At 37.8% G+C, this 26,985-nt stretch overlaps 1 protein-coding gene across 1 annotated transcript; it reads left to right on the top strand.

Annotated features, from left to right (window-relative positions):
* Positions 1-1,448: 1,448 nt before the first annotated feature.
* Positions 1,449-3,288, top strand: cox7c (cytochrome c oxidase subunit 7C). The gene is made up of 3 exons (XM_088910340.1): positions 1,449-1,612; positions 2,753-2,895; positions 3,194-3,288. Exons 1-2 carry the CDS (start codon positions 1,538-1,540, stop codon positions 2,867-2,869), a joined length of 192 nt encoding a protein of 63 aa, XP_088766466.1. The 5' UTR covers positions 1,449-1,537; the 3' UTR covers positions 2,870-2,895; positions 3,194-3,288.
* The last annotated feature ends 23,697 nt before the right edge of the window (positions 3,289-26,985 follow it).

Here is a 26,985-nt window from a genome sequence, read left to right as displayed (position 1 = left end):
ATATTTTCTCCCATCTGACCCATTGAGCTCAGTGACTCTTTCAAAAGTCTCTCTTGGCTTCACAATAAAATTCCTAACTAGCTTTCCCTGGCCTGGCTGGGAAATTCTGATCTAGGCAATATCTGGTAAGGTATTCCTTTCACTTCTTAATGATTGACTGCAGGCTCAAAGGGATACTTGATGTCTTTGAATTTTTTATAACCTTCAGTGGATCTGTGCTTTTTATACCACTTTATCCCTATGTTGTTTTGAAAGCTCCTTGGTCTTCATGGTTCTTCATGTGAGAATCAGTCAGATAAAGAATTTCAGTTTACAGAGACAGGTGAATGTATTCTGAAATCATGTGAACTAATTATTGCACACCAACAAAGGCTGTTCAACTAATTCTGTGACTTGTCATAGTGAATTCGTGTACCAAAAATAATTTAGCATTACCATAGAAAAAGGGGTAAATACATACGCAAATTACACAATTAAGTAAATACATAATTATTTTTACAAAAAAAAAGGGCGGGCGCCCTTGCCGCATTAGGTCGGCCCCCCACCGTCGGGGGCTTGAACCCAGGACTCCCACGTCACTCAGCAGTGACCCAGCCTGGTGAGCCAAAGAGAGATCTCACTATAGCCCAGTAGCTGTAGTCCTGCTATCACAGGGAAGGGCGGTGACGTCACCTGCTCTGCTACGCCGGCTCTTACACAGTACCTGTCGGCCGTAAGCGTTACAATATACAAGTGTGTATAGATCATCACTAGTATTTCAGCAAAATGGGACATCATTGGAAAGTTCAGGAGGGTAGCTGCGTCAGCATGCGTAGGCTGCAAAGGAACAAGTAATAGGTTTATTCCATGCTGAAAAAAAGAAAAGAGAAAACATAACGTTTCGGCCGTGGAGCCTTCTTCAGGTGTGAAGAAGGCTCCACGGCCGAAACGTTGTTTTCTCTCTTCTTTTTTTCAGCATGGAATAAACCTATTACTTGTATCACTGTAAAGGAATAAATATTTTCAACTCTCCGTAATTAAATTCATTTGAACTGTAACAGTCAAAACCTTCTCTTTTATAACAGTCTCGCGGGTAAATAATCCAGAATGATAATGTTGTTTTTCCTTAGGCCATACCTGATTTGACCTCATTATTTGTGTGTTAGATTTATTATCGTCATAACTTTTTATAACGATATAACCTTATTGTCGTTTTTTGCAATACAATGTTTTTAAATGCTAAAAAAATAGCAACCAACATGCATCAGGCATGGGATAGAAATATTGCAGTGCCTTAATATATACAGTGTTTATGTACTTTCTTTTTATGCCGACTTAATTTTTAAAGAAAGCGGAACTGCCATTTATGTTAAAAACTACAATTCCCAGAAACCTTGGTTACGCTATCTCCCCTCCCCCCTTCCCTTCTCCGACCACCCGGAAGCAAAATCATTGACCTATCCCATGATTCCGCTCTCCGTTTCTGTCCGTCTTAGAAGGTCGTGCCGGGCGAGAAGATAAGCAGTCGAGTTTGAATTCAAGAAAGACGACCGCAGTCATGTTTGGTCAGGCTGTTCGCAGGTTCACTACCTCCGCCATTCGCAGGTCTCATTATGAAGATGGACCAGGAAAGGTACTGTTGAAGAACGAAGATATAAATCTGTTGAGTATAGAGGAAGTGTCTCTGACTGTCTGCGGATTACAGGCTTGAAGCTTGAGTTAAGGCCCTGCTGTTGAGGTCACTGTGGTAATAAAGTTCAGTATTATAACAACTGTACTTAATAGTTTCGCTCCACACTAAGTTTTAATTGTTAATGTTAAGATATATCCTGTATTTTAAAAAAAAAGTTTGATCTTTTGCGCTGTCGTGAGCAGGGTGTAAACTGCTTAATGTAGCTGGTTAGTGAGTTGAAATACAAATTAAGCTCATACTGTATTTCAATTATTAAGCACCCCTTTCCCTTGCAGAATTAAGGCGAAACCAAAACGAAAGGATTTCTGCACCGTGTCGTCAGCTTGTAATAATGTATTTGTACTGTTCCAAATTATAGTAATATTACAGTACATAATATATATATACATACAACGATGCACTGTTGCTATCTGAAAGTTTTGCGATTCCTGCCTGTCAGAAAAACAGTTGTTAAGCTGCTTTTTTCAGGATTTGTTTACATGAGTATGTTTAAAAATAATTAGTGTAAAGGTTCTTGCAGATCAGTAAGGGATGGATTAATGATAAATTAGTACCAGGTGAAATGGGGGGGAAGTAGTATGTTAAGGAGATTTTCCAACTATTTTAGAGATATTTTTGTATTCTTTTAATTTTTAGGGAAAACAATATCAATATGAATCACATAGCTTGGTAACTTCAGAATGTAAGAATTAAAGAATGGACTCATTTTGTATGAACTGTCTTTTCACCCCAAATTAAAAAGCTTTGTAGATTCTTCCCTTTGGTTTTCTAGATGCTATTACATTTGAAAAGCTGCTTTGGTTTGTTAGGAAAGTAGCAAGTTGATGAGCATGTTTTTAAAAAAAATCAATTAGAAGCTCAGTTGTGCTAGAGGCACAGTCACACTTTTGGTTTCTATTGCTAAGAAATAGTAATTTTATTACTGGCCAAGACGGGTATTAATACATCTTTTTACATTATTTTTGTACATTGCATGATGTAATACAAATGAATGTTGACGTAAGATGGATAGTAGAGAGAGTATCGGCACTACGTATTGTTTCTGAAGTGCATAACTCACTGCGTCTCTCTTCACCACAGAACCTTCCTTTCTCTGTTGAGAACAAATGGAGGCTGTTGGGGATGATGGTTGTCTTCTTCGGCAGTGGGTTCACCTTCCCTTTCATTGTTGTCAGGCACCAGCTGTTGAAGAAATGAAGTTCTACTGTTTCATTAAATACAAGGTAATTGTTCAGAATGGAAAGGTGTGATTTCCTGGTTATTTAGTCATATGCGTGCTGTATCTTGGGCTGATCAGCAGATTCCCTTTTGGGACAGAAATCCCCAAGAGAAATGGTACTGCGTTAATAAGCATTTAGGAATGATCAGCCCATAAAAAACATATGTTTATTACTTGAGCTGATGAATACATTAATAAACTGAATGACTTTGTAGTTGTATAAGGTAGTTTTTAAATTATCATATGTTTCTCAGAAATGCTTAGGTGATATTTACACTTCTTGTTTTTTTTTCTTTAAACAGGTCTGCATTATCTGTGGAAATATTTATCCTGCAGAATCATCTTCATAAAGAAGAATGGAAAAACTTACTTTGTAAATAAACTGGATACAAAGAGATACTGAGTCTTCTTTTTTGTTAAGATGGTAAAGATGTATTCCCTTTGTAATGTACCATACCTTTTTCCTTCACCTCCTGTTATCCGTGTTTTAAAAGCACAATAGAATTATGTTGGATGGTATGCAGAAAAGACTTTCCCATAAAATGCATCACAGTTTAAACCTTGTCAAAATACCATGCTCTCGTGTATGTTTGCTTCTATGTGATAGTTATGTTAGATGGAAATGACATTCCATTATAGCATAAATAGGTTGTTTAGTCTGATATACAGTGATGAAAAGTGGTACAGTGAATGTGAATCAGTGGTGCTTTTCTTGAAATTAAGACTGCAAGAAATTAAGTCTTCTGCATTGGTTTTGAGTTTTGTGGATCTTGAGAGATTGTGCTTTTAATCTTCACATTTGAATGTTAAGGAACTATCTGCGCTGATAAATTGATCAAGTTTTATTGTAGTCTGCAGGCTTCTTCAATAATCTTTTTAGTAGTTAATATTTTATGATCTAACAAATATTTTGTGGAAAAATCTTTTCATTTGGTGACCGAATTAAGAAAATGTGTGAAATAGAATGCATTTTTACCTTTAACACATTGCTAAAAGGAGTTCCTTTCCTGGTGCATTCATTTAAGCAAATTGACTATAAAATTAATATAATTAATATAATTTACTTCCTTTTAAATTTATTAAAAGGTGATTTAGTACATTGACAACATAATGAAACGTTAGGAGTGATGGCACTTCACATACTTATCTGAAATTAAAAATGCTTTCAACTTTTGTACATGTACCATACTCATATTGAATATATAATCACTACATTTTTGTTACCAAATAGCTGCTACTAACTTTGCCTAAACAAAGCTTTGCACTTGTTCCTGTTTAATACACATTATATAAAAATGCGTATGAAACATACTAAAAACACTTTTCTTTTCGGCATTAATGCTTAAACATCTCAAAAGCACCTTGGTGCTGTTAACTTGCTTAACAGAGAGCAACACAGGCCCTTAGCTGTCTGAGAAGCTCATTGAGCTGAGGCGCAGCATATTGCATCTGGAAACAGCAATGTATTTTATTGTTGTTACCTAAGGGTGAATGTAATCGGCAAAACCACTCTCTGTAACAGTGTAACTTCTGTAAACAATACAAGATATTGTTTATCCAAGAAATGACTGTGAAACATTGGTGAAAACATGTAACAAAACTAAATGTTACGCTCTTCTTCAGACTAAGTAGTCAATTTTGCTATAATGAGGGAATGAAAATCTTTCATCTCTCATTAGAAAGTTGATTATTGCAGCTGAAGTTTACAGCATCCCAGACTTATAGGACACGTGGGAATAGACACGGACAGCGGGGCAGGCTATCGCCAAGCACAGACGATTTCGTTTCAACAGTTAACCTGACCAGCATGCTTTGCTTTGTGGGGAAGCTCATCAGAAGATTCCCCAAACTCCACTTGTACCCAGAAACCAAGAGCTGCCTTGCCCCTGTGTGCCCAGAACAAAAATGAAAGTAGTAAATTTTACTACTCCAGAGGAATAAAAGTTCACCATTTTAAAAATACTGTGTATTCAAACCTTGGCTGAAAGCCAGATGCTAGAAGCCTGAAGCCTGAAGCCTTCTGAGGCAGGTGCTTGGTAAAATAGCCAGCTATCCCAGAGGCTCCCTGGTCCTGAGGAACCACACACCTGTTGGTTTACATTCCATCTGGGGTCTTTACTTAAATTAATCCTTAATTGAACCTGTAAATTGCTTGGTTAGAACCTTTGCAAGTTTTTTTTCCTTACCAAAGGTTAGATATTTGAACTTGAACTTTATTGCCATATGTAACCGGTACATGTACTGGTAAAATGGAATTCTTACTTACAGAAAGTCTCTCGATTTTTAAAACAAGTATTTTAAGTTACTTTAGGAATGCGATAGTTTAAAGGCACCCAAGTAGTGTCTACAAACTAAGAACAGGTTCAAATTAAACCTATTTTATATCTATTACAGGTGAACTGCAGTCCCATTTCATCAGACTTGGTTATTACATCTTGGTAACGTAATACATTTATTGCAAAATTGTGAACTTTATGAAAGTACTTTGCTCAAATTGTGATGTAATGCGGCCCTTCCTGCTCTCTAGTCACCTTACTAATGTAATGCGGTGTTCTTGTATGAAGAAGTACAGGTTATGCAGCAGCCATTTCACTGCAGGAATGTCCCAACGTGATCTCCACACAGAGTTAACAAGTAAGTAGTATTTGTCGACAAAACTCAAAGTCAAGAGTAATATTTCTATTGGATTAAAAGAGATGTGTTCACAAGCTTGCTTGTTTACAACGCAATAAGGTTCCTTCACCTCACTGGAAGTTTGGTTGCCTCGTTCTGAATTGCAGAATACTGTATGGTGCTGTGTGTACCTGGAAATGTCTTTTTTATTAAAATTAGGGGTTTTACACATTACTGTATACATTTTACTTTCATTGTGTTTTGAAATGCGAATTGTGTTTTCAACCACAAAATATAAAAACAGCATTGCAGTTCCTCTTCAAGGGTTTAATCAATTCAGTGTTCAGGTGGAACAAAAACCAGGTGGTGTGTGGGTTCCCAGTAGGGGACTCAGGAAACCTTAGGGTAAGCTTACAATATGATCAGTATTCACCATTATGTGAGCTTCGTAAATAGTAGCTAATTGTGAAACAGTTTAGACTAGCAGTGAGAATGAACAAAGCCAGCTGTTGCACCGATAAAGATATGTTTTACCCATTGGAACAAGTAAAGGTTTATTCCAAGATGAAAAGAAAGAGAATGTTGGGTGTCTTTTCAGCATAGAATAAACCTTCACTTGTTCCTTTGGAGCCTACCTATGTTGACACAGCTACCTGCTTGAACTTATTTTACACATTTACTGTATATGCATGTGCCATGTTTACATAAACGTCTGATCCCACTAAGTAAAATAATTTGGCAATGCTTAAGTGAAGCTAAAAAATTGTCATGAATACCACACATCATGATATACAGTACCAGTCAAACGTTTGAGTACACCTGCTTGAAACCAGGTTTTTCATGATTATCTGTGCTTTGAACTGTATAAACATGTCTATAAGCACTTACTATTTAATTACATGATCTGTGTACTTATAATCCTAAGTGAACTGCATTGAAAATGTTATTTTTTCATTTTCAATAAAATGAACACCCAAAGCAGGCGGATTTCAATCTGAAGCCCGGGTTGGTTAAAAGTCAGAAATGTGTATAACATGGTGTTAGAACACTAAAAGAAGTTTAAAATTGTCATTGTTAGATATTCTCACAGTTAACCAGCATGATACCTCATCTACCTTCTGTCACCAGTTATTGGTAAACAGGTGAGGGTCCATGATTACTGAATGAACATGGCAAAATTTGCTCAGCAAGCAAGGAAGTAGAAGTCTATAATTATTTTAAGAAATAAAGGTCAATCTTTAAGACAAATTGCAAGAACTTTGCAAGTGTCAGTAACTGCTGTGGCCAAGACTATCAAACAACATGAAGAAACTGGCACTCATGAGAACTGAAAAAAGTCAGGCAGGCCAAAGTGACCTCAGAATCAGAGAATAAGTTCATTAGAGTCACATGTATGTGAAACCAGCGACTAAGTGCCCCTGAAAGACAAGAATAGCTTAGTGCAACTAGAAGTACAGATGTCTCAACACCAACTGTTCAGAGGAGGTTGCATGAAGCTGGCCTCAAAGGTCCAGTTTCTGTGTTTTTTGGCCCAGGCAAGTCTTAACAATGGTTTCTTTGCAGCAATTCTTCCTGGTAGGAAGATAATCCTGAAAAACTGGTTTCAAGGAGGTGTACTCAAACTTTTGACTGGTACTGCAAATGACATTGCAGACATGCAATTATTTGTAACAGTTCATAACAAGACATACGTTTAGAAGAAAGCTATGTGCAGACGTCCAGGTAGATGTCGGGTGAAAATGATGGAAGTCACTATTAATGACTTAAGACATACAGCCATGTTCCTCTGCAACAGTGGTCTGGGTATGCTTATGTGAAATTTCTTTTTGCTTTTTGTATGCATGTTGTTTTATCATTTTGTGTGGTGTTTAGCTAAAGTAAAAGCATTACAATAAAGCATCACCAATTTGTTTATAAGCAATGGCTACCTCCCTGAATTCCAGTGAGAATGCCTAACAAGCCATTCGAAGTGTGGTTGTGACTGAATTACTAGGTAGGAAACCATCAATTGGGCAGCACAATGGTTTGCATTGCTTCCTCAGAGGACAGGGACCCTGAGTTCCAGACCTGGGGTGCTGTCTGTGTGGAGTTTATAAGTTCTCCCTGTGCTCATGTTGGTTTCCTCTTGGTTCTCCAATTTCTTCCCACAGTCCAAAGACATACTGGTAGGTTAATTGGTTTCTGGGAAAAGTGGCCTCAGGTGTGAGTGTGTGCGTGTCTGTCTGTGTGATGTCCTGCGACGGACAATGTCCTGTCCAGATTGTATTGCTGTTCATCTTGCACTCTTTGCTTGACAGGTTAGGCTCTGGCTTTCCTGTGACCTTGAGTTGGAAAAAACGGATACAAAATGGATGGGTGGAACCCTCAAACCTTTGTGCACAGTCCGAAATAAAAATTAAGACTCTGCCGGTATTGAGCCAAGTTAATTTATTCTTTAACTGCTTATTTGCTAGTAATTAATAGTGTAGCACACAATAGTAATATATTCGACCTAAGAATGATGGTGTATCTCAGGGATCCTAAACATAATTCCTGTAGGGCCTAGTGTTTTCTGATATTAGTTTCATCCACGTTTTTGGTTACATAGTCGGCCTAATTATTTAATGGGCTGCATAACTGTAATAATTCTAACCAGGCTCTGGGGTGATGTATAGGTAACTGTATCTTTAATGAAGTGAATGTCTTGTGTAGTTAGCTTCAAGGGAAAAATAAGAGAAATCCTTTAGATGTCAATTTAGAAAATAGCTGAATTGTTCAATTGACTCCTCAAGTTGAAATACAATACCAGAAGGCATAAGGCCCACCAGGAAATGACTTTGAAACCCCCGAGTCACAGTAATTGAATGAGCTGTAGGAGCTAAGGTTGCCTTCACTGCTGATAGAGAGTGCTGAGGCATCTTTGTAAGCAAAATGTATACAGAAATATAAACTGCAGTGTCGATATTTTGTACCATTCTAAGATTTTTATTCAACGTTTTCCTCTAGATGCAAAATTGGCACCCCCCTCAAAAAAATGAGCATTGATAAGTATACAAAATTAACATTTCCTGAGTAAAATTCCTGAACATTTCTCGCGTTATATGACAAAATGACATACATGTTATACGAAATAGATCGCTAGATAAACTAAATAGCCTCCTCTCATTTTAACTATATTCTGATACTCCTTCCAGTTTGTACACAAAAATCACGATGTCTAGACAGAGAGCTATTATTAATTTACATGGCTGATGCTTTTATCTAAATCAAGTTATTTTTGTATCCATTTACGCAGAGAGGTATTTTCCTGAAGTAATTGAAAACATACTGTATGCTCAGGGGTTTTAAGGCCATAACCCCTCAGTTATTAACCAGTACTCCTCACTGGTGTGTTTGAAGACATATGAGGTCTCTTTCTCATCAAATTCGACATGTAAATCATGGGCTAAGAATAAGTTGATGTTATTTTAAATTATTGGAAAACAACAACAAAAAACTAATTAACAGTTATTCAGTATTGCATTGCCAGATGTTTCTATATATTTTTGGTAGTATAAGAAAATGATTAGCTGGAAAATGCAAGTACTATACATGAGAAAGATGTACAGTATGTGGATTTGAACCAGAACTGTAACAACTTGAAAAGTGAAGAGAGAAGTTTAGTATTGTTTGTAAAAATATTTTTTATTCCCGAACTATAGCATGAGGTCAGGATTTTTCTCTGTGGTACACACGAAATGCTAAGTAAACTTGATAGATGTTTCTTATTAAAGTGTGCAGTGTGTGCTTTGGTGTTGAAATGGTTTAATGCCTGAGCAAAGCACATATCACCATCATATTTTAGAATTTGCAGATAATACATGTACCACTAAAAGGTATTTGAGGAATTAGATCATTTATTTTAGGAGATGCTGGATGTTTTTTCTAGGTTTGAAATTTGTTGTGTATTACTGTTATATTTCACATACAGAAATCATACTTATGTGGTTTCATATAGTATACAGCTGGGCGAATGCATTTCTTTTCTGCCTCACATTAACCTTTATCATTTTTGTGGCCTTATGAAATACTCCTCCTCCACAGGGGGTTTTAATTTGAAAAAGAAACCTTTCTGTTATGAGCGCCATAACATTCTCAAATGTCATAGGATGAACACAATAGTAAATCAGTAAGTGAAGAGAATCATCCACCACATAGTCTTCATATAGCATACAGTAAGTGAAGAAAAATGTTTTTTTTCATAGTACATAGTACTTCTGCTGTTGCAAGAATCTGATGGTTGAGCCCTATGCTCTTCCTGAATCTCCACTTGGACCATGTTGTCATCATCGAAGATCAGACCCCGAAGAGCTTCCTTCAACAGGTGGAAGAAAGGAAAATCCAGTGAGATCCAGGTAACTATGCTTCTCTGACACCAAAGACAGGGTAACTGAGAAAACAGTTCGACACCAGCCATGTCAAAAGCGCAGCGCTGAAGCCCATATTGTCAGGGGTAACCACAGGGCAGCTGGTTTGCTGTGGCTATGCAAGGCTGAAGTAGAGTAATCCCAGAAACGGTTCCGTAAAGTTCCAAATTAGTTACCAAATCCCCAAAAAAGTAAAGCGATACCGTAGTCCAGGGATGGAGCAAGGAAGACGATAAGGTTTAGAGTATTAATCCAAATGGACAAACTAGGAAAGAGCTCTGAAGAGGGTACCTCAATAGTGAGCGGAGAGTGGAGTGAGAGGGTATAAATAGGGAAGAGTGTGTGGAATGAAAATTGATTAATTAGTGCGTGGACGTTGAGAAGTGCTCGTGAGTATACGGTGACGTCTAAGTGCTCGCGTGCGGTTTGTGACACATATTGTGTGTGCTGCACCGCGAGCAGGTAACAGAAAGCCGGCGGCATGGTGAGGAATGAAGATATCCATTCTCGTGAGACGGGCTGGTTTCTTGCAGAAGTGGAAATGGCCGTGCGAGAGAGATAGGTGCAACTGGAAAGGGTGATGTGGCGGAAACACCCCAGGCCCTCCAGGCCAGGGCTGATGGCAGCTCTGAAGCTGACCAGGGAAGCAGGCCGGTGCAGCCGGAGCCGATCTGAAGAGTGAACGGGGTTCATTCAGAGAATAGCCTTACCTGAGTTGCACTGTGGTGCAGTGTTTAGCAATGCTGCCTCACGGCCCTGGGGCCCCGGGTTTAATTTGGGCCTGGGGTGCTATCTGCCTCTAGTTTGTTTGTTCTCCCTGTGTTCACATACTGTAGGGTTTCTCCTGGTTTCCTCTCACAGTCATAAAAGACATACTGGCAGATTAATTGGCTTCTGGAAAATTGGCCCTGGTAAGTATGTGAGTGTGTGTCCTGCAATGGACTGGTGTCCTGTCCAGGGTGTACCCCTCCTTGTGCACGGATAGGCTCTGGCTCCCCCATGACCTTAAAGAGGTAAGAATAATGATTGGATGGTATCCTTAACCTTGTGAATCACTTGAATGTATAATCTTCAATACCAGGAAGGCAGGGCAGCAGTTCTGGACTTCTGGACCCATTATAAATAATGTACCACAATCCCATTGTATAAGGCCTGGAACCCCCAGAGTTTTCTTTTCTCTCCACAGGGAGTTTTTGTTTTCTTCTCCACTGTACCCAATGTTCAACTGTTTTTATATAGTAAACTGCTATAGAAATCTATGGAGGGCACTACGTCAAATAAAGTGATTGATTCAAATTAAGGATGAGCTGTTTGGATACATTCACTTGGATTCACTTCCTGACTCACAACGTGCTCACATGCACACACAGAAAAAGTCTGTTCTATATAAGGTCAAGGATATCGTATGTTTTAAGAGCAAGCAGTCGTGATGAAGTATGGGAATATTAACTTGCTTTCACTATTTCACAACACCAAAAAGCCAAAATGTTTATACGGACATCTAATTTCATTTTATATATAAGAAATCAGTCAAACTTTCTCTTGGGGCTCAGCAGGGCATAGCTAACTTTGACCTGTGAACTTCTTAATTGAAGCACATCTGCAGAACATCTGATAATCATAAAGAACTATGCATTTCTGAGACCAAAGTTGCTGAAAATGTTTTATTTTATTTTTGTCCTACAATATGTGTTGACTAAATGTGGAAGTGCATATCTGTGAACATTTATAAAATTTGTTTTTAAGTTGTTAGGACGTAATTGCTTTGCAGCTTCTTTAAACCAACAGGGAACAATTCTGTTCCTCAAAGGATGGAATTGTTCCACTTCATCTGCACTTTAAATTACTCCATCAAACAAGAAGGAGTTTTCTATTGAAGTGCTTTCGTATCTAAACAGTTGGTTCTTTCAAGATTCTGATAAACTGTATTGGACTCAGGCCCTCACAGACTGGAGCAAAACATGGAAGTGATACAAAACATAAGATAAACCACAAATATCTAATTGAAAATGATCTATACTAATCACAGCAATGCTTACAGACTACAAATTAAACATGGCCCTTAATGGATCAGAACATTAAAGCTAGCAAAATCTTTTCAGTTAATGTAAAAGCAGGAAAGCAATTATCTGTGTTTACAGCTTCCTGGCAGACAATAATTGTTACTGCAAGAATATGTTAAAAATGCACTCTTGAAGTGATTCATCATAATTGTTCAGAGCTTGTTATATAACCCTTCCCTGGAGAAAAGTGCTGTAACTCCGTTGAAATCACTTGGGTTTGAATGTGCGGCATGAATGAGAATTTAAAACCATATTTCATTTAGTCTTTTCATTATTTTTTAATCATTTAATAGCACCATCTGTTTTGCTGATGTTTTAATAAAGATTTTACTCAGCAAACAAGTATTACAGCTTTAGAAAACCCACATATGATTATAAAAAATGTTAGAAATGAGAGGAGGCCCTTAAAACCATCTAGTTTGCGAGTTAATAGATAATTGATCCAAGCAAGGCAACCAGCCTTTTGTTGAAATAAGCCTGAGTATTAGCTTCAATAAAACTGCAGTGCAGCTTGATCCACATTCCCACAACACTTATGCATAAAGAAGTCGCCCCTGTTCTTTATTTTTAATGCACTTCCCCATAGCTTCGGATTGTGCCCTCTGGTTCTTGTTTCACTATTGATTGTGGAGAAATCCACCAGGTTGACTTAGTCAATGAGAGCCTGTAAGGATTTTGAATACTCGAACCAGATCACCTTGTAGTCTTTTCTGCTCAGGACTGAAACAGTTCAGCTCTTCCAGCCTGTCCTTGCACATACTTACACATTTTTGGTGGGGAAACATAATTAATTCAGTTTAGTGTTTTGAATCCAGTGTTTCATAGACGTACTAAATTTGATTAGTGAAGAGTTTTGAAGTTCAGCTTAGGATACAGAAAACAATACTGGACATGCCCTTGATACAGTAAATAGCACTTTTTACTGAGCAGCAGAGAAACAGGTAAAGGTTTATTTCATGCTGAAAAGAAGAGAGACAAAATGTTTTGGCTGTGAAGCCTTTTTCAGGTGTCAAAATGCACACACCTGAAGAAATGTTCACACCTGAAGAAGGCTCCACAGTCAAAACGTTGTGTTTCTTTTCTTCTCTTTTCAGCATGGAATAAACCTTTACTTGTTCCTAAGCATGCTGATGCAGCTCCCTACTTGAACTTTTTATTGAGCTATGACTGTCACCTCTAAAGAGATAGAAAGAATATACTTTGTCTATGTCTACATTGTCTGTTTAGGATTTTTTATTTGTAACTTGTAAGAAGCCTCCTTATGCCCTTAAGCATTATTTGGATTTAAAAGCACTTAGTATATTGTATGATTTTATATTGTCTGATATAATACATATGTATCTTTTTGTGTTTTGGCAATGTTAAAGGGAGACTATATTCCTGCTCCTTCATTTCCCTGTCTCTCATCAGAAAATATTTAAGGAAAAGGAAAAACAAGCTTTGCACCAGAGCAAAAATATTCTAAAGTCTATTAGCTGTTAAACAAGATGGCATTTCAAAAGCAAGATTTGTTTCTTCTGCTTTGAAGATATTAGATGAGTATTGTTTCCATACAGTGAGCTTCTGCACAGCAGTTGAATTTCATTGAATAAACCATTTCAATTCCATTAACCTTGCAGTGCTTATGGCTATAAATATTGGAGGGTAAAAAGTAAAAAGTGACAAGGTAATATTCCATAAGTAAAGGATTTTCATTAGCTGTGCCCTGTATTGTTCAGAGTGTGGGGCTGAATGTTGTTTTTCAAACTTGTTTATGTCTGTTACTGCAGTGGAAACCTGAGAGCAGGGCTTTAAGGATGGCGAGAGTGGAAATGAAAAGCAGCCTCACGCTTTTCCTTTGTAAATCTTCAGGCCGTTAAAACCCAATAAACCTGATGCTGGCTTTGTGTTTACTTACATTTGGAATGAATATTTTATTGGCCTGACTGGTGCTACAAGACATGAATATTGAGTCAGGGAGTGGAGTACGTAACAGATCGGGGGAGAATCAATAGCACCAACAGTGGTAAAAAAGAGGCACTTTTATCTCTCCACAGTGAACCCAGTGAATATAACACTCCCTTGACGTTGCTGCTGCGGTGCCTGTCTTCTTAGATTAATGGTGAATGCTACTTAATTTTATTATGGGAAAGAACTATGTTGAAAATAACAACACGGGCATCAGAGATTTATTTAATAATCTTCCTTTATTGTGGGGGCAAATGTGCAGAGATAAACAAAGCCTGGAGATGTGTGGGCAAAATATAATACAGGCTTCTGAAATTATCTGGAGTTCTGAGTGCAATTCTGTTCCACAGGGATAGGATAGGATGCAGTTTTAGTCTCCTTTTAAAACAGGGGGCTGTACCAGCCTAATATAACCCACACCCCACCGTCTTCCTCCTCCTATATAGTTCAAGTTAATACTACTTCCAAAGATAAAAGAAGCATGGAGGACTTTTTAATTCATTTTTAAAAACTGAAGGTAAAATATGAGTAAGCTAATATAGCAAACATCAATATATTGATGAATTATTTGCAAATACTGTACCATCACTACAAAATTTAAATTTAAACAAACAGCATTAGAGTTGACACTGACCTTTTATTAAAGGTGCTTTTCTGACCTTTGTACCATGCCTTTGTGAGATCACACTGCTTCAGATCCTCAATTCTCAGATGAGAGCAAGACACACAAATGAGGTCTTTCACGGACTTCTTACAATAATCTTACTTAAGATGTCCAAATGATTCCATACCCACTGAGATACTACAACACACAGGATTTTAAAGCTGTTCTTAAATTGAAAGACTGTGATTTGTAAAATCACATGAAGTCTTTGCTGGAATGAAGATCGGTGATCAATATCCAGGAGCAATAAATGGTTAATACTAATCACCAGTTAGCACTGCTGCCTCAGAATGCTGGGGCCTTTCTGTTCAAGACATTGGGGTGCTTTCTGCGTGCAGTTTATATGTTCTTCTCGTGTTTACTTGTGTTTCCTCCCACGGTCCAAAGACATTCTTGTAGATTAAGTGGCTTCTGGCGTGGGTATGTGTGTGTCTGTGTCTGACTCTGTATGTGCCCTTCGATTGACTGGTGTCCAATCCATGGCGTATCTTGCACTGTGCCCATTGCTTGCCAGGATAGGCTCTGGCTCCCCTGTGACCCTGTATTAGATAAGGCGGTCAGAAGATGGATGGATGTTCACAATACACAAGACCATATGAAAATTTGAATAATGTTGTGGATTTCTTCTAGACTGTCATTTGGGGTTGGGTAATCTAGGTTTTATAATGAAACTTCTTGTTTTCGAAGTGGTTAGAAATTAGTGGTTAGTATTGTGTCCTTTCCCTTTTTAGCGATTCACCTCCATTGATGCAGTGGCAAATTCATCATTTCCAAATAAACAAACAACAGGACAGGCTGCCTCACAGGAAGTGTGCTCTCCATTTTAACAGGCTTCACAAAAACCAGAGATTTCATAAAAGGATACATGCGTGTATTACTGAACTACAACCGTCAGTTCAGATTGCAATTAGATTTAAACTTGAAAACCATTTAATATGTGTTAATAAAAATAAAAAGAAAATGACTAAACCTTCAATATGGTATGGTACATTTTATGGACTGTTAATGGTGTTTCCCTTGCACATTAAAACATTGCTAGATATTTTATTTGTGATTACAGCATTGCTGTTCTTTGTCAGAATCTAAATGGATTTTTTATCTTAACTAAATAAAAATACCTGAGTAAAGAGATTACAAAAGACAGAAAAAATCCAGACACTACGGCTTTGCTGAGAAGCAGAAAGGATGTTAAACTAACATACTATTGAGCAATAACATAACAAGATGATCTTTATCTTTTTCCTTGTCATAAAAGTTTTTTTAGAAGGAAATGTAGAAGCGTAATGTTCTCAGGTTTCAAATATGTGACTTGTAAGTGCAATTGTGAACGACAGGCATGATTTGATGAAATGATATATATTCCATGTAACAACATATTCTTCAACACTTCTAACTGGCAATAAGTTCAGTGAAGCAGCCGGTTCCACACATCCCAAAATGTAGTGGAAGTGTCACAGATAGGGTGACTCCTAAATGCAGGAATTACTTTGTAGCTGACTATCTCCCAAAGCCACCAGCACACCCACAGTATTGGGGTGTATAAAGGATTATAAAAACAGTATTGTTTGATATCCTTTATAATAATAATAAGGTAATGGGGTCTTCCCTCCTCCACCAGTGTGCAGCCCCACCTGAATGATGCAATGGCAGCCAAAAAGCGCCAGTACTCTCACCACACACCAGCTCTCAGTGGGGAGGAGAGCAGAGTGATGAGGCGATTAATAGATGAGGATAATTAGGAGGCCATGATTGGTAAAGGCCAGGGGAAATTTGGCCAGGACACCAGGTTTAACACCCCTCAACCACGGAGAGACAGGTTTTACGTCTCATCTGAAAGACAGCACCTTTTTTATAGTTTAGTGTCCCCATCACTATATTGGGGCATTATGACCCACACAGTCCGCAGGGTCCATCCAGGTACTGGCCAGGCTCACACCTGCTGAGCTTCAGTGGGCTGCCTGGTGTCATATAACTGTTGGCTATGTCATGCTGCAACTGACACAAAACCCCAAATGAGACAATTGATTCCATAGAATCAAATGTCCATTTACAGTAGGTAAGGAATAAAAAAATGGCACTGGAAAGCAGCACAATTACTGTACACAAATATATTAAGAAAAATGTCATCCCCAGTAGTTTCTGTTGGTTAAAAGAACAGCCACAAAACAGAAGAATGCCTCCTAGTCCAATCTCCCAAGTCTCTGCAGTGGCTGGGCTGTATTGGAAAACCTTCTACAAGCTGCTCTCTGTTCCACTGTTTCTTCAATATCACCTCTCCTGGCCTGCTTCTTTGTTCCTTGCCTGCAGGAAAACAAAGTCCCAGCATGGTACTTCAGTTCTGTCGCCAATGCCTCCTTTAGTCTGCAGTGCCCCTGAACAACTTTTCCCGTCTCCTCTGGTCTCACAGAAAGTGGCTTCTTTTTCTAAATGCAAGTAAGAAAGGACACGCAGCAAATTAGGTGTGAAATGCAAAGAGAAACAACAATTATGATCTTGTTGCTGTACCATTTCAATGAGGGCTTAATTTCCCAGATAGGTTCAGCCTCCAAGGTTTAGCCCAATTAAGTAGTTTCAGCACACAGTACTGCTATCTGGATGGCATCCAAGCTGAGCTGCAGTGGGGACACCTTGTGAAAAGTATATGAGACTGCTCTCCGATGGAATGTAGGTGGAATAAACTATTTGTAGCTCATGCTGTGATAGATCAGACACTAGAAAATCTGGCTGATTTGGCTCAGATGAATTTAAGAGTAAATAAAAGAATGAAGAGAACAGATTTTTACTTTGGGAAATATTTTCACACACCAGTTACAATTGTAAACACTGCTAGTTCACAGAGACCAATTCACACATATGTTCTCACTCCTGAATTATGCAGTGCCTTGCAAATGTGTTCAGATGCGTGCAGTTTTCACATTGTGTTGCTTTAGAGCTTGCAAGCATGACACTTTGAAGAAGAAATTCATATTTGCTTTGTACACAACATATTCCACATTCTCAAAACAAAAAAAGAAAGAAGTAAATACATGAGTGATGAACAGTAGAAAGGAGGCACACCAGGGTACCAGCTGGAGACGTTTTGGCAGAACAGCGATCCTGGACATCTCTTTTGGTATATTGGGGTCCATGAGGGCTCATGTGTTTCTGTGAGTGTGTGTGTCTGTTGTGGGTACTTTGTATCCTAAGTTGTGAGTGTTGGGTAGGCAGTGATTAGCTATACAGTACAACATGAAGTCAGTGCTTTATCTTGACTTCAATAATATACATTTAGTATGACTTTCCTTGTAGGATGGCAGGATGCAGGTATCACCTAATTTAAAACACTACAAAAAGACTACAAATGAGATGAGGTCATTCTGTCCATCTTGCTTGTCTGGCGTTTTAGTAACTACATAAATCTAAAGTTTTTTTCTACCCTCTATTTTTTAACAAATGATCCAAAAATGATACCCTTGGAAGGTAAAATTATCTTCTCGCATCATTTATATTGTTTAGGTAATCAAAGTTCCATATTTAAAATGTACCTTGCAGGTCACCACACAGGGCAGAGCTACTTTTTCCATTAGTATTTAAAATTGGTTGCAACTATTTCTGCATTTCAAAGTAATTTAAATTATTTTCTTACTTTCTTCTTACAGGCACAACCCCTCTACTGTGCTAAAAATGATTTTAATTATGTTCAGACGATACATGGAGAAAGAATGCCATCTCACCAATGGTTTCCAAAATCAATTACAATTTTCTCAGCAATTAGCAGGAGATGCTCAAGCTTATGGATAGGGGCCAAAAGGTCCTAGTATTAATCAGAACTAATCCAAGTCCTAAAAATATTACATCTTGTTTTTATTTGCAAGTAATTTTCACCCAACACCATTTTAATGTGGTTCCCTTACAAATAATTGACCGGCATGCAGATTTTAAAGGGATGATAAAACATCTTTTGCATGTACCGTATAGAGATGAAGTGAGAATTATAGGTATAATGTTAATGAAATTGATCTGCAATTAACAATTGATTTCTATACACTGTATAATCTTTTTTAAAAATGCACATACTGTAGGACACACTTTTGATGGGTCTTTACTATTACATTTTTGCGAAATACCTGCCTTTCAGCAAACTTAGATGGACATACTTTGGTCATTCTGTTAAGCATTTTTCGCAACCTGTCACAATCTGTTTTGTCCACTCCCTCATAATCATGAAAAATGCATGAAAAATTAGTTCCACTCTTGCACCAGGCCCATTGTTACAGGCTGAGGAAACAACAGCTTGAGGCTCTATATTATCTTAAGTGCGGTCACAGTATAACTGTGGCCTTTATTGTATTAAAGGAAAAAAAACAACAAAACTTTTTCCAGACAAACAACATTTGCTAAGTTCGTAGCCTCCTGGACCGAATGCTGTTCGTTTCAGAATGCTGTTCCTCTTTAGGTTTGTTCTTCAGAGCTTCAGTGCCTCTGCCTCTGTTACTAGACACCCTGGTGTCTCTGGCCTCTCCTGGCTACCTCCCACCCCTGCAGCAGAGAGGAGTGCAGCTGTCAGCTAAGAGGATCATAGGTAACAAATAAACAGCAGAGCATGTCATAAAGAACCACAAAGAAAATATTGATGAAATAGAAATGGCTGTGTATTACGTGAATATTTCTTTCTGCTGTTTAACGAGGAAAGAATTGACAACATTTCTCAATCTGACAAAAGAAAAAATTCTATGTTAGCATAAAAGAGGCAGAGGTGTTACATTTGCTGGAGACACTTAAGATAACCAAATCTTCAGGGCCTAATGATATGTCAAACTATTGTATTACAGGAAATAATATTCATAGAGTATTAATAACAGCTGCTCCAGACAAGGTTCCACTATTCACAGATTGGAAAATTGCCAATATAACACTCACCTACAGAAAGGGTGGCCAAGCCAAACCAAGTTATTATAAACTAATGTGAATTTACATACTGTTCGTCTATCACATGCAAGGTTGAGGAAATCATAATTAGAAATAAGATAGAAGATCTGTTAGGATCTTGGATCTTTCTTGGATTTTGAAAAGGTAGGTCTCAGTTAACTGTTTACTTTGAGAAAGCAACAAGAATGTTGTATACAAAAAAGGTATAATATTCGATTCTGGCTTAACATTCAACCCACATGTGCAACATACTGTATTGTCAAAACATTTTTTTTCACTAGACTACGCCCTATGTTATCACTTACTGTGGGTGAAAACCTGATCAACACATTTGTGTTATCCCGAATTGACTACTGTAATGCTCTACTCGCTGGCGTATCTAAAACTACATTGAACAAACTGCAGTATGTCCAAAATTCAGCAGCTAGAATCCTGACCAGGTCTAGTGCAAGTGATTACATTACTCCTATCCTGGAGTACTCGCACTGGCTTCCTGTCAAACTCCATTTAAAATCCTCATGCTCACCTACAGTATAAGGCTCTGCATGGCTTGGCACCTCAGTACCTGTCTGAACTATTATAGCCTTACGCCCCACCTCGCAACCTTCGCTCTTCTAATTCTGGTCTCCTTACTGTTCCCCAAGCCCATCTACATTGTATGGGTGACAGGGCCTTCTCCTGTTATACCCTCAGAGCACTGGAACTCTCTCCCTAAGGATATCAGAGAGACACCTTCTCTAAACTCCTTCAAATCCAGACTCAAAGCCTTCTTCTTTAGAAGAACCTTTACTTAACAGGTTTCATTCTTTATCCCTCTGCTCCTACTATAACTTAGTACCATCATCCACGTTCTCCTCTGTGTATTGTAATTATGCTTTATCTTGTGTATTCTTTTTATTCATTGTTGCTGTCATTCAGTAAAAAGCTTTGAGAAGCCACCTTTAAGGGTGCTATATAAAATAAAGTTTATTATTATTATAATATATGGTATATTTAGATTTTCAGAAGGCTTTCATAAATACTCCTCATGAAAAATGTATGTCAACTTGCAGGCCTTCAAGGTAATACATACATTTGGATTAAGAACAGATTAGTCGATAGAAAACAGATAAGATGTGGATAAGAGATTAATTCTCAAATTGGAGTGATGTGACTAGCAGTGTACCTCAAGGGTCTATATTAGGTCCTCTGGTCTTTGTAATTTATATAATTGATCTACATTGTTGTCAGTCTCACAGAAAATACTAAAAATGATTAGCAAAGCACTACAGAAGCAGCAAAAAGTTAAAAAAAGATTTAGAGAAAATGTGAGACTGGAAAAACATACAGTATCATGTAATATAGAATATGCATAGAATGTTATATACAGGTAGAATATAACATACATATGTTGGATGAAGTTACTTGGAAAAAAAGGTGATTATGCTGAAAGATCATTTACATCTTTTAGACACTGTGGGGAAGGAATGAAAAGGCAAACATGTTTGCATATATAGTAAAAGTGAAGAATTTAAATCACGTGATGTTATGTGTGATGGAGTGGCAAGAGCTGACATCTTGTCTGAATGACATTATGCTGGAAGCTGTGAAGAATGCTCTGATGTTCTAAAACAGATGTTTAAAATGTACAATGCACTAGTAAAATCTCATTAAAAATATTGTGACACCACCTTACAAAAAATATCTTTCTGCTCTGGAGTTCATTTTAACCTACAGTACAGTATGTAGTCTTGAGCCCAGAAAACACACATCTTACATTACACATTTCTATCCATAGATCTATGTTGGCTCACAAGAATTACAAATTTCTCATCAGATTCACTTTCTTTTGTCAGTTTAATTAATGCTGTTAATATCTTGAACAACCTGTGGCTGGTTCTGCTTTGATGGAGAAGTTCAGAAATCCTGCTCCCTGGGTAACCTCAAAAGGTTTCTCTTACATCACAGTCGCTTCAGTGAGATTTTTGTATTTACACAAAGAACCTTTGTAATTTTCAAACTTTGGCTCTGATCATTCATATTTAATGAACACGTCTATCAGCCCTGTTGAGAATGTCTAAAGTGCCATAAATATTTATAGCTGGAGGAGAGAGGTTCTTTTGGGTTGTATTGACAGCATCTTCAAGCATGTTGTTTCTAAGCTTTACCATCAGCATGCTTTATGTTTCACCTTCAGTGTTTTCTGTTTTGATTTGTATTTTTTATATTGATTCATATAAAGTTATTCAGAATGAATTGCACTGAAAGCCTTCATGCACAAATGGAAAGGAAAGCTTGACATGGCACTCAATTTGTACTTGTGTTTCAGCAGAATTTTTTTATAGCAGTCACTGCGCACTGCAAGACCACTTGGGAGTTTGAAGATGCATGCTTGTACTGTACTGTATGTTTGAACTCAATTTGTTAGAACATAACTAATTGTTACAAATGAGAGGAAGCCATTCATCATAACTGGATTGTCCTCTTGCTAGCAGCTCAATAATCCAAAAAAAAAATTGTCAAGTTGTTTCTGGAAGGATATGTCTTAATTAACAAATCAGGACAGTGTGTTTCATATGCCCCAAAAGCCCCTTGGCAAGACCTAACTCATTAAATTAGTCATCTGTCTTCTTGAATATTTCCTTCTCTGTTCTTTGTTCTTTTTTACTTTGTCTAGTTCAAAACAGTTGCTTTTACTGATTTTAACAAATGTCTTTTAGGATATATAAATGTCTTTGCTCTATGCTAAGCAGATGCAATATTTTAAAATAAGCAGTACAGTATGTGTCCTGGATTCAGTCTCATGTCATACTACCCAATTATGTGATTTTACTATTAACTCCCTAATTATTTTGATTTCAACACATTTTTATAGGTAGAAACATTTCTTTATGTGTTTATGTATTTAGTTTTTTTTGCTTAGCTGACACAAACTATACGTTTTACATTAAGTGTGAGCACAAGTAACAATCATGCTCACACAGTAAGGTAAAAATTAATAAAACAACAAGGATGCTGTCTTAGACTAAGAGAGTAACACAACTGTCATGCACACAAAATGAAATACCAAGTCCTTAAAAACTGTATACATACAGTATTCAGTTAAGTTTATCTTGCAAATGCACAAGTGCAATGAAATCCTTATAATACTGTAAACACAGTATTGTAAACACCCTGTCGTTATGTATGTCTTGTTTATGGGAAGTTAGCAAATTACATTACCAGTCAGAGATTGAACACATTAGTGCAGTACAATGTAAGAACTGAGCTAAGAGGTCATATTTGCTACAGTATATAAGCAAATGAATCTTGAGCAGGTGCCAAACGTTATTCAGAGACTAAGCAGATCTGATTTCTGCCCTGTCTTTCTGAGCAGATTCATTAGTTACAGTACATAAAAAGCAATTCCTTCTCAACAGCTCCAGTCCAGTTCTATCAATCTTTATTTTATTTATACTCACCCCCCATCTGAGTCATTGGTGTTTAATTAACTCTACTTTATATTGTCTATCATCTTAACAGTCATGATCATGATGTGACAGAGAAACAGTGACTAGGTGATTGTCATCTCAGGTTTTTGGAAGGCTCTGACCCCTTTGGAAAACAATTTGCATAAAGAAGTCAAACTCTCTAAATCAGGTCCAGCACCACAGTGGAAGTCGAGGGGAGGGGGGTAACAGGAAATCCACACCTCACCTGAAATGGTGCTGCCTCCCTCAAAAAAAAAGTGTGGAAGAAAAACTAATGTTTCATTTCCGGTGTAGTGGAAAGAGCTCTCACTGGACCAAACCGTCTCACTAAGTTAAAAAACCCCTACACCTACTCTAGCAATTGCCTTGCCTTAAAAATTACCTTGAATGGGTTCCATTTACATGTAAATGTAGACATGTAGGAAATGTAGAAAAAAAATGGACAGAACCTTTAACTCCTGGCCTGAAAAATACTGTTGTGATTGCGGTGGGGAAGGAAGCCATTGGACAAGCAATGCACCTCTGACTGGTCACACTGAAAGCTCGCAGGCTTCTGGCTGCACACCTGAGGCTACACTAGCTGACTCAAGTCCCTCCAGCCCTGCTGAGATCAGCTCATCATTGGTGAAACCTGGGCACAGCAGACCAGCAATATAGGCCTTAATGAATCAGACTGGTAATGGCTGGATCGTGGGTCTCGCCTCGGCCATGGTGCTCTGTTATACAGTATGTCTTGCTCTTATTTACTTATCTGTTTTTGAACATTTAAAACGAAGAAATAGTGATTTGCAAATAAAGTTAGATTTGGTCAGGTGCTTTTATCATGACTCCCATGTAAGAACGCTGAGAGGAGGAACACCGACAGGAGGGCGTAAAGCACAACATCTGCAGATCATGGATGTGGAGACACTAATGTCTGGGGAGTCCCGTTATTTTGCATCAACGGGAGACACCAGTTAAGTGGGAGTGAGTGGAGAAGGGCATTTGAAGGAGACTTCATCACAAGCTGAACATAAGAAAGTTTGCTTCATCAAATTCCTCCTCACCATATCAACCTCTATCAACCTGTCAGTAAAAAAAATATGCATTTTTATAGCCTGCTTGGGTACACAATACTAGTAAATACTTGTAAATGAACTCCCTTTTAATATGTGGAATCAATCTAAAATCATACATACAATAACCAGTGTGGCACGGTCTGAATAATGGGAGACAGCATATGCCCATTAAATTTCAATTTCCACTTCTCTGCTTGGTTTTTGGTCACAGTGTTTCCTTAGCTGTAACCAACAGGTTTTTAATTACATGTAAAAGTAATTATACATGATCAAGTAATGAGGTCCTCTGGTAGATGATTATTTGTCTTTAGTATATAGGAACATGTCCCAGTTATTACAGCTTCAATTAATACTATGGATGATAAATATGTTTTGGAAATGCATGTTGATATCAGATGGATTTTTGATAATGAGGCTTTTGTAGAATCCTCCTCCATATTTTTATTTAAGTGAACCATTTTGCCTTTTCACTATTTATAAGAACATAAGAAAGCCCATTCAGCACATGCCCAACTAGCTTGTTAGGTAGTCATTCATAAAGTACACAGTATGCGTTATACAACATTTTGTGCATCAACCAAAGGAACTGAATTCACCAGGCAATTAGTAGTTACAATTTTAACAGTTTAAACATAACTTTGAAGAGCTGGTAGGCCTAATCATGGACTGGTCCAGAATTCTTCAACATCTTCAGAATCTAGGTTCATTTTAATGCACTAGCTATCTAATGAATTGCTAGCATCACTGAACGACATTCTCTGTCCCAGTCCTTTGACATTCCTGCTTCTTTGGTGAGAAACGCTTGTTTTCCTTGAACCGGAAAGGAGGCAAAGGGAAACCGATGTGTTGCTGCTGAAACAGAAGTGATAGAATACATGAACAGCCGCCATGTTTCTGGGAGGGTCATCTCAACAAATGAGAGTCAGACATTGGGCAATTCAAGTTAAGAGTGAGAGACAAACAGTGATTACTACTTATATTGTAAAATGCACAATAACAAAATGCAGTTTGTTAGCATTTATTTCAGCCGAATCTGTGGTTTTCCCAGGTTTCTTCATCTATGAATCTCAGTGGGATCTTCAATTTCAAGTCACATGCAAGTCAATATAATGAAAAACAGACCATTTTCTCTGTTGTTGTAAAGAATTTTCCAAAGAAGGGAAATGCTACAAGAGTTTGAAATAAATCCAGATATGAGATGGAAGATAGTGTAGAATTATTCCTTTTAAACATGCACAGAACTAATTTATCATAAGCAGAACCAGAAAAGTTATTGACACAAAAGTCCCTAAGACCTTTAATTTGCCAAGATATAATTTAAAAAGTAGGTAACAGTAACTGGCTCAATTCTTTTAACCAAGAAAAGATAGGTTTGTAATTACTTTCAAAAGCTGTGGGCTTTTGTTGCTGCGAATAGAACAATATATCAATTCAATATTAAAAAGAAAGCTTTTATTCATTTTTAAATTAAATCTTATTTTTTTAAAAGAATGGACGATATAAGTTGAGCAGAACTCGTAAACCCCTCGTTCACCTCTATCAAACTCCTCTCCCATCCTTAAAAATAAAAATAAAAGCCAAATTAGAACTGTAAACTATTGCTTTAAAAACAAGAATATAAAAGTGAGTTTTGAAAGTGCTGACTGACTGTGAACTGGGAGATAATTCCTGTCTTGGAGTGATAGTGTTATCTTAGCTCAAACGTGTAGCATGTTCAGTAGGTGTATTGGGGGGGGGGGTAACAGCTTACTAGTATTTTCAAGGACCATTCATACGGCAGAAGAAAAATAAAATCTATTTTGAAAACATTCATGATCACCGTCCGTGAGTCACAGCAATCCCAGGAAGCACTCTTTTTCGAATTCGTTTCACGATAACTACCTGCTCAAATATGTGATCATTTTTAGATAAACTAGTTGTTTAAGTTTCTACTACATATAAAAAGACTTTTCGTTTAACTCTCATTAGCGTCACAATAGCAGACTTATTTTTAGAGGAATGTACGAAACTATAATATATGTTCAGGTAGAAAGGAGAAGGGCTCCCGTGGCTGTTTCATAATTGGCTGCTAACATGCCGCCACCTAGCGGTAAATAATGAAACTGGAGGTGTTGAGAAGAAGGCGTGAGTAGCTATTTAGAGCTGGGTTTTCACGATAAATCTCAGCTGTAGTGTTTTAATGTTTCTAATATGATCACAAGGCGCAGTTTGAGCTCCGGGAAATAAGCAGCTAGTTCGAAAAGTTCATTAATTTATGATGGAACAAGTAATAGGTTCATTCCATGCTGAAAAAAAGAAGAAAGAAAACACAACGTTTCGGCCGTGGAGCCTTCTTCAGGTGTGAAGAAGGCTGAAGAACGCCTGAAGAAGGCTCCACGACCGAAATGTTGTGTTTTCTTTCTTCTCTTTTTCAGCGTGGAATAAACCTATTACTTGTTCCTTTGCAGCATGCTGACGCAGCTACCCACCTGAATTAATTTATGATGCAGATCAGTTATTTATACATAATCGTTTCGGGTGACATGATGTCATTTCCCACAGTATTCTCTAAGGTAACAGGGCAAACGGATGTCTGATTTTCTGAACTGAGCTGTAATGCCCAGTACGAACAACAACAACAACAACAACAGCAGCAGCAGAACTCAAGATGTGTGTTTCATCTTGGGACAAGATGAGTAAAAAGGACAAGCTGGGATTGATTGATTAATTTTGAAGTCTTTCCTATTAACTGTGATGAAGTAAAATCCATAAAATACAGTGGCTTACCACATACTAATACGTAAAAAGCCCTCTTTAAGCACTTAGACAAAGCCTTATTTAGCCATGGTGGGGGCATCGCTGTGGCTCAGCAGTCGGCGGTGCTGTCTCTCAGCTAGTACTAGGGGCTGGTGTGCCCTCTGTGCAGAGTTTGCACAATCACCGGGTTCACCCTGGCTGCCCCGGTTTCTCCCCCCTTTTCAAAGACATGCTGGCCTGCTTCCAGGGGGGAAAAGACGACCCCGGCTTG

This window comes from Atractosteus spatula, chromosome 3 (assembly GCF_055471065.1).
Source record: "Atractosteus spatula isolate fAtrSpa1 chromosome 3, fAtrSpa1.hap1, whole genome shotgun sequence".
Lineage (NCBI taxonomy): Eukaryota > Metazoa > Chordata > Actinopteri > Semionotiformes > Lepisosteidae > Atractosteus > Atractosteus spatula.
The sequence above is the reverse complement of the archived record's forward strand: the minus strand, read 5'-3'. Positions and strand labels throughout refer to the sequence as shown.

Coding starts and splice junctions, on each gene's coding strand:
- cox7c (XM_088910340.1), top strand. CDS start 1,538: ATGTTTGGTCAGGCTGTTCGCAGGTTCACTACCTCCGCCATTCGCAGG. Junction 1,613..2,752: donor ATGAAGATGGACCAGGAAAG/GTACTGTTGAAG, acceptor TCTTCACCACAG/AACCTTCCTTTCTCTGTTGA.